At 41.4% G+C, this 12,573-nt stretch overlaps 1 protein-coding gene across 2 annotated transcripts in view; it reads left to right on the plus strand.

The window, feature by feature from the left end:
- Nucleotides 1–3,326, plus strand: part of DSCAML1 (DS cell adhesion molecule like 1) — a 239,937-nt gene extending 236,611 nt beyond the window's left edge. For both annotated transcript variants that reach the window (XM_073657068.1, XM_073657069.1), the window contains exons 32-33: nt 2,136–2,444; nt 2,639–3,326. In XM_073657068.1, the coding sequence (XP_073513169.1) occupies nt 2,136–2,444; nt 2,639–3,087 (758 nt within the window). In that variant the 3' untranslated portion in view covers nt 3,088–3,326. The remainder of the gene's footprint in view (nt 1–2,135; nt 2,445–2,638) is intronic.
- The last annotated feature ends 9,247 nt before the right edge of the window (nt 3,327–12,573 follow it).

Consider the following 12,573-nt stretch of genomic DNA (forward strand, 5'->3'; position numbering starts at 1 on the left):
AGCAAATTAAATGAAGAGAATAATACCAAAGAATTTGTGATTGCAATCATTTTCAGGAAGAAACTGAGTATTATCTGACAGAATTGCAGGGGTGCCAATACTTTCGGCCAACACTGTAGTACTTTGCATTTTTCCCTGTGAAAAACTATTCTGTTAGTTGCTGCCCACTGCTCCACTTTATTTAGGTCTTTTTGAATCCTCTCTCTCTTCTCTAGTATTAGCTATCCCTCCTAGCTTTGTGCCATCAGCAAATTTAATCAGTTTACCCTCAATTCCTTCATCTAAATAATTGATAAAGATGTTGAACAATACAGGTCCCAGGACAGAGCCCTGCGGTACCCCACTTGAGACATTCATCCAGCTGGATGTGAAGCCATTTACAACCACCCTTTGAGTCCGATCACTAAGCCAGTTATGAATCCACCTAACAGTTGCCTGGTCCATTCCATACTTGGTAATTTTTTCAATAAGGATGGTGTGAGATGCTTTGTCAAATGCTTTGCTGAAGTCAAGATATACTATATCTACAGCATTTCCCTGATCCACCCAGTCAGTGATTCTGTCATAGAAGGAAATTAAGTTAGTCTGACATGACTTGTTAATTACAAACCCATGCTGACTCTGGTTAATCACTTCATTCTTATCCAGGTACTTACATACACGGTGTTTAATAATTTGTTCAAAGATCTTTCCTGGTATAGAAGTCAGACCCACCGGCCTATAGTTCCCTGGGTCCACCTTCTTCCCCTTTTTGAAGATAGGAACAACATTTGCTCTTCTCCAATCTTCTGGGACTTCTCCTGTTCTCCAAGAATTTTCAAAGATTATGGAGAGTGGTTCTAAAATTTCTTCTACGATCTCCTTCAGTACTCTGGGGTGTAATTCATCTGGACCTGGAGACTTGAACTCATTTATTTTAGCTAAATATTCCCTCACAATCTCTCTGTTTACAGATAACTTGGATTCTTCTATTCCTTTAATAGGACAGTGAAGACCAGTTGATGTTACATTTTCTTTCTGAGAGAAAACAGATGCAAAATAGGAATTAAAAAGTTCGGCCTTCTCAACATCCTTTCTTACCATTTCACCATTTTCATCCTGTAAAAATCCTATAGCATCTTTGACTTTTCTTTTACTTTTGACATACCCTTTTTTATTGCTTTTGACATCTCTTGCAAGCCTTAATTCATTGTCAGCTTTAGCTAACCTGATACATGCCCTGCAGGTTCTGCAGACTGCATTATAATCTTCTTTAGATATGCCTCCCTCTTTCCATTTGATAAACATTTCTTTCTTCTGCCATCAGAATGAGCTCACTGATGAATTCGCTGGTAACTCATTCTGCAGTCTACTGTTTCTGTAACCTATATCTCTATTTTCCTGAACCATCTTCTAAATTAATTTATGACCAACTCAAAGTTGAACTTCTAAGTGGGTTGATGACCAAATCTAAGTTCAACTTTGAGTTGGTCATAAATTAGATTAGCAAATGGTTCGGGAGAGATGAGATAAAGATTACAGAAGCAGCAGACTGCAGAAAGGAGATACCAGTGAATCCATCGGTGAACTCATTCTGACAGCAGAAGTCTGTAACCCTGATCTCTCTTCACTTGAACTGTCTTCTAAGTGCGTTGATGACCAAATCTAAGACAGTTCAACAGAAGACAGATAAGTGTCACAGACTTCTGCTGTCAGAATGAGTTCACTGATGGATTCACTGGTATCTCCTTTCTGTACTCTGCAGCTTCTGTAATCTTTATCTCTTCTCTCCCGAACCATCTTCTAAACTAATATATGACCAGTTGAAATTTGAACTTCAATTTGGTCTCCAACCAACATAGAGGACAGTTCAAGAGAAGAGAGATAAGGGTTACAGACTATACGGTCAAAATGAGCTCACTTACTGATTCATTTGTATTTTATTTTACAGTCTGCAGAGTCTGTGACCCTTATCTATCTTCTCCTGATCTTTCGCCTAAGGTTATTGATGACCAATTCTTAGTTCATTTTTTGACTTGGTCATGAACTAGCTTAGAAGATTCAGGAGAAGAGAGATAAGGAGCAGCTTCTCAGAAAGTAGATATGATTTCTATGGCCGGTTGCGGTGAAGTTACTTTGTAAATTTTTTTTTGTAGATAAGGGTCGCAACAGTATGGTCTCCACCGAAAGTGCTTCTTCCACGTACGAAGAACTGGCCCGGGCCTACGAGCATGCCAAGCTGGAAGAGCAGTTACAGCATGCCAAGTTTGAGATTACGGAGTGCTTTATCTCAGACAGTTCCTCCGATCAAATGACAACTGGAACCAATGACAATGGAGATAGCATGACCTCCATGAGCACTCCGTCTGAACCAGGCATCTGCCGCTTCACTGCTTCCCCTCCCAAACCACAGGACAGTGATCCAACCAAGAATGTGGCTGTGCCCATCCCCCACAGAGCAAAAAGTAAGCTGCACTCTACAAAAATATTGTTTTATACCCTTATACAGTCCAAAAATGCCTTATGTTTCTTACATGTCACATCAGTGGTCTTCACGTCAGTGGTCTTCTATGCGAGACCTGTTTACACTTCTGTAGTACAAGCCGCTTCCTAAAATGGACTTGATCACTCAGCGTTGTTTTCTTTTTCTCTATTTCAGGTGAATATTGCAACCTCCCAATGTACATGAAGTCTGATCCCCACTTTCGTAAACCAGACCCCCATGACTCTTGTCCAGTGGTGCCGCCAAGAGAGGCATCCATGCGCAATCTATCTCGGGGTTATCACTCGCGCCATCTTACCTTGGAGCCAGGCGCCAAGCCCCCGCCTGGTCTATCACACCAAGCCCCGTCTAGTGTGAACTTACCTCAACGGACTCTACACATGGCCGGGGCATCAGCCTCTGCCCCATCAGCCCCAGCAGCTACAGCACCCTCCGCCCCCGCTGACCCTGCTGCTTCCGCTGGACCTTTAGAAAATCGCCTGCCTACCCAACACAGCAAGATGGGGGGCTCCCGGGACTCTTTGCTGGAAATGAGCAGCTCCGGAGCAAGTCGGGCACAAAAACAAGGAGCCGGAGCATACTCCAAATCTTACACTTTGGTCTGACACCTACCCATGCAAACACAACCCCTCCCCACTTATTCACAGACTTGCAAAGACCCTTCCCCTCTCCGCAGTGTCTTGGCTGTATTTCTATATTTTGAAAAACATTTAAAACAGAAAAAAAAAAGGACGAACGAAGAATTTAACAAAAACTTGGTGATAAAAGACACATTTTTGTATGAAAAATAGCTATTTTCTTCTTCGGGATAAAAAAAAAATAATAATAATAATAAGAAAAGAAAGCTGTATTTTATCTGTAGAGGTCGAAGTAAGAGCGGGTGTGAGAATACGATGAGTGCAAAGTCTTCTGAATGAGTGTGGCGAATGTAAGCGAAGGTGGCCAGAGGGTTAAACAGGAGCAGTCACATGGTCATATTAATCTCGAGACACCTACGTCTATAATTTAACCTTTAAAGTGAACCTGTCACCCACTTCTAAAGCCATATCTGGTGTTTACAATCCAATAAAGAATTTCTAGAAATTGCTTTGCGCTGTTGACTCGCGGTGAGGGATAGGTGCACTTTAAGGAAGATTGAACTGGACTTGGTGAAAAAATGAGCTTGCAGTGTGTTTGGTGGTGATTCCAGGGCATTTAACAAAACTAATCCTACATATAGAGGTATACATATCACTTAAAGTGGGCTTGATCTTATTCCCACTGTTCCCCTGAGTATTCCATTTTTTGTTTTTTTAATTTCTGTCGTACGGTTCCGGAGATATAGACCTTTTTATTTAGTGCTAATTTTTATGGTCTTTACTAAGGGGGCGTGGCTCATAGAGTAATTATGCAGATCAGCCTAGAGACACGCCCCTGAGGATCCTGTGAGCCACGCCCCTTTGTGAAGTCTTTCAAAAATTAGCCATACCTGTGGAACCTTATGGCGGATTTGAAAAAAATAAAAAATGAAATACTCAGGGGATCAGCGAGAACAAAATAAAAGCAAAAACTGGACACTTGAACTGGAGATAGGTCGTCTTTGAATAGGGGACCCAACATTGTTATTTTCCTATACTACACAAAATGATGAAAGTCTTTTGGATCATCACAAATATAGTAGGCTTTCATTTTGGAAATCCGAGGTGGTCCTAAATCCAGACATTAATGTTTATGGGTCCATAACATTCTGAAATTGAAAATCGTGACATGACCCCAGTAGCAGTGGTAAATTCATGTTTTGGTTATCTGAAATGTATTTCTATCCTGCAAAAAAAAGTAAAGGGAAATGGATAATGTCACTGGTTTAAAAAAAAAAAAAAACAATATGGAAGCCAGCTACTATGGTCAACATGTTATCTTAAAGTGAAACTGTCGTGGTATAAGTTTAGTTATGGAGCAGGAGGAGCTGGACATGTAGTCTTGGGAGGAAAAAAGCTGTATAAGGTTTAATGTAGCAATGAAAATCCCAGCTTCACTAGGAATTAGGGGTCCAGTGGGCGGTCCTGAATAGTGATCAATGGTTTTCTCTGTATGCCCAGTCATACAAGGAAGGCTGTCAGTCACTGGGTAGGACCACCCACTGGACTCCCAACACCAGAATGAGCAGGAATTTTAAGTATATAAATTACAAGTTATATTGGATCTTTTACTACAAAACTATATGAATCTGTTCAGGTCCTCCTGCTGTGTAATATGGGACAGCATGTAAAATGCAACAGGTTCCCTTTAGAAAGCCTGGTCTCCTTTTGTGCCCGTGTAAAGTCAATTTGCTAATATGAGGTGCGTCTAAATTCTAATTATTTTTTTCTGGATCATAATGTTCTCGGATCATGTAAAAAGTACATGAAGTCAAATATAACTAACATAAAGGGGTACTATGGTAATAGAAAAAAATATATATTAAGAAAGAAAAGGTCATTATAAATAAATGACTAATAATTCCCAATCACACTTGTTTTGTATAGGGAGGTAGTCAGTATACTACATTAAAATGGCCACCGTCTTGTTACACTTCGAGAAACCTGTCCTGTAATGTTGATGGGACTGGTGCCTGTAATAACGTGCAGTAGGAGGCTCAGCCCCTCCATGTGTAGGAAAAGGTGCTCCCAATAGATACTATGAACTAATACTGGAGATACTAGTGGAGTTGAGGTAAGAAGAGGGTGCAGACACTGCTGTGCACCCTGTTTTTATGATCTTATACTGGAGATACAAGGGGTGCTGAGATAAGAAGAGGCTGCTCACACTGCTGTCCATCTTGTTTATCTGATCTAATACTGAAGATACCAGAAGTGCTGAGGTAAGAAGAGGCTGCTCACACTGCTGTCCATCCTGTATATCTGATCTAATACTGGGGAAACCAGGGGTGCGGAGGTAAGAAGAGGCTGTTCACGCTGATGTCCACCCTGTCTATCTAATCTATTACTGGAATCTCCAGTGTTAGATCAGATAGACAGGGTGGACATCAGTGTGAGCAGCCTCTTCTTACCTCAGCACTCCTGGTATCTCCAGTCTGGAGATACCAGGAGTGCCGAGGTAAGAAGAGGCTACTCATACTGCTGTCCACCCTGTCTATCTGATCTAACACTGGAGATGCCAGGCGTGCAGAGGTAAGAAGAGGCTGCTCACATTGCTGTCCATCCTGTCTATCTGATCTAATACTGGTAATACTAGGGGTGCTGAGGTAACAAGAGGCTGCTCACATTGCTGTCCATCCTGTCTATCTGATCTAATACTGGAGATGACAGTTAGTGCTCATAAGATTTTTTTGAAGAGAGAAAGTGGGAGTTAAAGGCAGACACAGACATTCTGCTGCAAGTTCTCCTGAATCGACAGTTTAATTTTTTTAAAAACATAGATTTAAAGGGTAACTGTCATTTCAGGAGAACTTGCAGCAGAATGCCTGTGTCTGCCTTTAACTCTCCTCTTCTCTCTTCATAGAATCTTATGAGCACCAACTGTCATCTTCTATGAAGAGAGAAGGGGAGAGTTAAAGGCAGACACATGCATTCTGCTGCAAGTTCTCCTGAAATGACAGTTACCCTTTAAATCTGTTTTAAAAAAAAATTAAACTGTCGATTCAGGAGAACTTGCAGCAGAATGCCTGTGTCTGCCTTTATCTCTCCCCTTCTCTCTTCAAAGAATGTTATGAGCACCAACTGACATCTGCTATCTCAGTAATGTGAACATCTGTCTTCACTGAATACAGATTTTACCGATGAATTGAGAATAATTGATCAGTCCAGGAGGAGAAAAAAGCTGGAGGTCTCTGAACTGAAGATACATAAAGGTTCACTAGTGATTATGGGGACAAATGTTTTTCTGGACTCCCTATTTGTAATCCCACTGAAGAATCCATCATTCAACGTCTTCCAGTGCTGAAATTTTTGCTTAGAGCTGACGATCATTTTTATTTCATTGCCCGGCAATCCTCGATTGGAGCTGCAGGTTTTGTATCTAACGTTTGTTCTGCATCGTATATCGTATACGGTTGGCAACAGCTTTAAGGTGAACAAAGCCCATAAATTAAAATGCCTCCAGTAGTAATTAATATTACAGGAAAACGAATCAAAGGAGACCTTCCACCTCCTGATGATGCTGTTGGATTCGTGCCCTGGCGGCATTAATTTTAATCATCCGGGACGGAATTCTATTCTTATATGAATTTATTTTATCTTGGCTTGTAACGTACTAAACGTCCTTGCTGGCTATAGAAGTGAGATGGCGCCCGTGGAACTTCTGCTGCTTTGAAGTTGTAGAATTTTTGTTAGAACCTTTTTGAAAAATATCTACGCAGAAATAGAAAAAAAAATAGCCTGATCAAATGCTGGTTTAAAGGGAATCTGTCAGCAGGTTTTTGCTATTTAATCTGAGAGGAGCATAATATAAGGGCAGAGAGTCTGATTCCAGTGATGTGTCACTTGATGTAGTTTCAGTACAATCAGTGTTTCATCGGCAGGAGATTATCACTGTAGGACTAGGTCTCACGTGCACAGCAGTCAGGCTAATCTTTGTACAAAGAATTGGAACCCATGTGATCTGCTCGTTGCCAGCGGAGATGCTCCAGCAAGCGGGAAAAGTGGCAGCGGCGAATCCACACCAAATCATTCAAATTTTGGAGCATGTTTCACCCACTGTTCAGACTGTCCAGAGACCCACTGGGATCCTGGCTACCATAGAAGAAATAAAAATTGCAGGACGAATCATCAACAATCTTAAATACGCAGACGATACAACATTGATAGCAACAAGCGAAGATGGAATGAAGGACTACTTATGAAGTGTCAAGATGAAAAGCTCGAGGATGGGACGGTTACTCAACACACAGAAGACAAAGACATTGACTACTGCCAGGTACAACCGGGACACATCTGAGATGGACGGCGACAAACTGGAAGTTGTAAAGGACTTCAACCTACTCGAATCGATGATCACTCAAGATGCAGCGTCGACACCGGACGTCAATAGGAGAATAGCTATGGGAAAATCAACAATGAAGTCATTGGACAAGGTCTTCAAATCGAGGAACACTTCACTGTGACCAAGACACGGCTCGTACATAGTCTGGTCTTTTCTGTGGATGCGAAACCTGGTTGATAAAGAAACTAAATGGAAGAATTGAAGCCTTTGAAATGTGGTGCTGGAGAAGGATGTTATCAATACCAGGGATGGCAAGAACAAACAAATCAATCCAGACATGTCACTGGAAGCAAGGATCACCAAGCTACGACTTGTCTACTTTGGACACATGATACGAAGACCACAATCACTGGAGAAGGACATCATGGTCAGAAAGGAACAAGGCGAAGAGGAAGACCAGCAATCCGATAGCTTGATACTATCAAGATAACATTGGGCAAGACCCTGGTTGACCTATCTAGGCTTACACAAGATCGATCTTCCTATAGAGCGTTCATCCATCAAATCGTCATTGTTCAAGATCGAGCCCAAGGCTGCTAAATAATAATTTCCATCCAAAAAATTCAGACAGAAAATTTGGGATGTGTTCCGTTGCTTGTGAATGTATCATTAGTCTCTGTTAGAACAAGAAATGAGGCAATTTTTTGCATGAAGTTATCAAATATTTCTATAGCTCAACTATGGTTTGTGCTTTATTTCATCAATCCTGATACAATTAAATCTATGTATACTGCGGTTGCTCCATGTGTCTTCTCCAGAAGCAATGTCCATCGCGGAGAATTCCTCTGTAATGTGGCATGTAATGTAGCATATACAACCCCTGGCAAAATTATGGAATCACCGGGCTCGGAGGATGTTCATTCAGTTGTTTAATGTTGTTGAAAAAAAGCAGATCACAGACATGGCACAAAACTAAAGTCATTTCAAATGGCAACTTTATGGCTTTAAGAAACACTAAAAGAAATCAAGATTAAAAATGTGGTACTCAGTAAGGGTAATTTTTTTCAGACCAAGCAGAGGAAAAAAATTATGGAATCACTCAATTCTGAGGAAAAAATTATGGAATCACCCTGTAAATTTTCATTTCCAAAACGAACACCTGAATCAAATTAGATCTGCTTGTTAGTTGCATCTAAAAGGGAGTGATCACACCTTGGAGAGCTGTTGCACCAAGTGGACTGACATGAATCATGGCTCCAACACCAGAGATGTCAATTGAAACAAAGGAGAGGATTATCAAACTCTTTAAAAAAAAAAAAGGTAAATCATCACGCAATGTTGCAAAAGAAGTTGGTTGTTCACAGTCAGCTGTGTCTAAAATCTGGACGAAATACAAACAACATGAGAAGGTTGTTAACCCCTTAAGCCCCGAGGGTGGTTTGCACGTTAATGACCAGGCCAATTTTTACAATTCTGACCACTGTCACTTTATGAGGTAATTACTCTGGAACGCTTCAACGGATCCCCCTGATTCTGAGATTGTTTTTTCGTGACATATTGTACTTCATGAATGTGGTAAAATTTCTTCGATATCACTTGCGTTTATTTGTGAAAAAAACGGAAATTTGGCGAAAATTTTTAAAATTTTGCAATTTTCAAAATTTGAATTTTTATGCCCTTAAATCAGAGAGATATGTCACACAAAAGAGTTAATAAATAACATTTCCCACATGTCTACTTTACATCACCACAATTTTGGAATCAAAATTTTTTTTTGTTAGGGAGCTAAAAGGGTTAAAAGTTGACCAGCGATTTCTCATTTTTCCAACAAAATTTACAAAACCATTTTTTTAGGGACCACATCACATTTGAAGTCACTTTGAGAGGTCTTTATGACAGAAAATACCCAAAAGTGACACCATTCTAAAAACTGCACCCCTCAAGGTGCTCAAAACCACATTCAAGAACTTTATTAACCCTTCAGGTGCTTCGCAGGAATTTTTTGAATGTGGAAGAAAAAAATGAACATTTAACTTTTTTCACAAAAATGTTACTTTAGACCCAATTTTTTTTATTTTCACAGAGGTAACAAGAAAAAATGGACCCCAAAATTTGTTGTGCAATTTCCCCTGGGCACGCAGATACCCAATATGTGGGGAAAAAACACTGTTTGGGCGCACGGCAGGGCTCGGAAGGGAAGGAGCGCCATTTGACTTTTTGATTGTAAAATTTGCTTGAATAATTAGCGGACGCCATGTTGTGTTTGGAGAGCCCCTGTGTGCCAAAACATTGGAGCTCCCCCACAAGTGACCCCATTTTGGAAACTAGACCCCCCAAGGCACCTATCTAGATGCATAGTAAGCACTTGGAACCCCCAGGTGCTTCACAAATTGATTCGTAAAAATGAAAAAGTGAAAAAAAAAAACACTTTTTCATTTTTATGAATCAATTTGTGAAGCACCTGGGGGTTCCAAGTGCTCACTATGCATCTAGATAGGTGCCTTGGGGGGTCTAGTTTCCAAAATGGGGTCACTTGTGGGAGAGCTCTAATGTTTGGGCACACAGGGACTCTCCAAATGCAACATGTTATCCGCTAACAAATTGAATGGAAAATCGGCTCAAATTGTTAGCGGACACCAAGTTGCATTTGGAGAGCCCCTGTGTGCCCAAACTTTGGAGCTCCCCCACAAGTGACCCCATTTTGGAAACTAGACCCCCAAAGGCACCTATCTAGATGCATAGTGAGCACTTGGAACCCCCAGGTGCTTCACAAATTGATTCGTAAAAATGAAAAAGTGAAAAAAAAAAAACTTTCATATTTATGAATCAATTTGTGAAACACCTGGGGGTTCCAAGTGCTCACTATGCATCTAGATAGGTGCCTTGGGGGGTCTAGTTTCCAAAATGGGGTCACTTGTGGGGGAGCTCCAATGTTTGGGCACACAGTAGCTCTCCAAACGCAACATGGCGTCCGCTAACAATTTGAGCCGATTTTCCATTCAATTTGTTAGCGGACACCATGTCGCGTTTGGAGAGCCCGTGTTGTGCCTAAACAGTGGAGCTCCCCCACAAGTGACCCCATTTTGGAAACTATACCCCTCAAGGATTTTATTAAGGTGTATAGTAAACATTTTGAACCAAGAGGTACGATACAGAATTTGTTTACATTAGGTCATCATATTGAATAAGTTGTCATTAGTCTTGAGCGCAAGTGCTCGCTACTTGAGTTTGCATCGGGTACTCAGGTATGCACCATGTGCAGCGTGTGCTCGAGTGACATGCTCGAGTCCCTGCTCCGCATGTTTCACGGTTATTAGACACCCAAAAAAAAACATGCGGGGATCGCTCGTGCATGGCAGGCAATCCCCGTAAAGTTTTTTTGGCCGCGAAGCATATGGGGCAGAGACTCGAGCATGTCACTCAAATACCCACGATACTCAATGCATACCAGAGCACCTGATGCAAACTCAAGTAGCGAGCACTTGCGCTCAACACTAGTCGCCATATCGTCATCTTTTTTCTTACTTTTGAAAAAAATCCCAACCCCATCACAACCCTAACCCCAACCCCAGCCCTAACCGTAGCACAACCCTAACCGTAGCACAACCCTAGCCCTAGCACAACCCTAGCCCCAGCACAACCCTAGCCCTAGCACAACCCTAACCCTAGCACAACCCTAACCCTAGCACAACCCTAACCCTAGCACAACCCTAACCCCAAACCCAGCCCTAACCCTAGCCCAATCCTAACCCAAGAGTTTATTTTTTACGCCGTTCCTCGTGCGGTATAAGTGATTAGACGACTTTATTCTTCGGGTCGGTGTGATTACAGCGATACCAGTATCATATGGGGTTTTTATGACTGACAGCTGTCACACACTAAAAGACACATTTTTTGTAAAATCTAGTTTTTGCATCGCCATATTTTGAGAGCTATAATTTTTCCAGATTTTGGCAGACAGTCATGTGACGGCTCGTTTTTTGCGGGATGAGTTGACGTTGTTATTGGTGCCATTTTCAGGCACGTGACATTTTTTGATCGCTTTCTATTCCGATTTTTGGGAGGCAGAATAAACAAAAACCAACAATTCAGGAATTGTTTTTTTTTTTTTTTATTCTGTTCCGCGTGTGGTAAAAGTGATAAGGCAGCTTTATTCTTCGGGTCAGTACGTTTACAGCGGTACCACATTTATATTGTTTTTCTATGTTTTGCACTTTTACATAATAAAAGCAATTTTATAGAAAAAAATATTTTTTAGCATAGCTTTATTCTGAGAGCTATAACTTTTTTATTTTTCGGCTGATGGAGCTGTATGTCAGCTTGTTTTTTTGCGGGACGAGATGACATTTTCAGCGGTACCATTTTTATTTATATTCGTCTTTTTGATCGCGTGTTATTCAATTTTTTATTTGGCGGTATGGTGATAAAGCATTGTTTTTTGCTTCATTTTTTTTTTTTTTTTTACCGTGTTCACTGAAGGGGTTAACTAGTGGGACAGTTTTATAGGTCAGGTTGTTCCGGACGCGGCGATACCAAATATGTGTACTTTTATTGTTTTTTTTTGTTTTTTTTTATAATAATATTTATTGATGGGTACATTATATTTTTATTTTTGGTGGATTATTTTATTTTATTTTTTTTATATTTTTGCAATTTTTTTTTTTCACTTACTGACAGTTTATACACTTTATTACTTTGTCCCACTCTGGGACTTTCACTTTTTTTTCTCTGATCGCCTGCATGGCACAGGAATGCAGCACCATCCCTATGCCATGAAGGCAGTCAGCGCTGCACAGTGAGAAGATTGTTTGGAGATGCACTGCACATGTCCAAACAATCTTCCTGCTGTCTGGTGACCCGGATGTTGTCATGACGACATCGGGTCGTCATGGCAACACCCGGGAAGCCTTTGCAGACAGCGCTGGAAGCCGGAAGAGGAGGTGAGTATCTGCGATCACCTCCCCTTGCCCCCGCAATGCTGCGATCGGCTGCGATCGACTTCGATCGCAGCATCGCAGGGGTTAATGTGCTGGGAGCAGTGCAGGACCGCTCCCTGCACATAGTACCGGGTGTCAGCTGTGACAATCAGCTGACACCCGGCGGCGATCGCGCCCGCACAGCCTGTGTGCGCGCGCGATCGCGATGACGTACTAATACGGGTCTGGCTCTTAAGTCCCAGGGCACAGACGCGT

This window comes from Phyllobates terribilis, unplaced genomic scaffold, assembly GCF_046119375.1.
Source record: "Phyllobates terribilis strain yellow unplaced genomic scaffold, ASM4611937v1 Scaffold_12__6_contigs__length_324123572, whole genome shotgun sequence".
Classification (NCBI taxonomy): Eukaryota; Metazoa; Chordata; class Amphibia; order Anura; family Dendrobatidae; genus Phyllobates; species Phyllobates terribilis.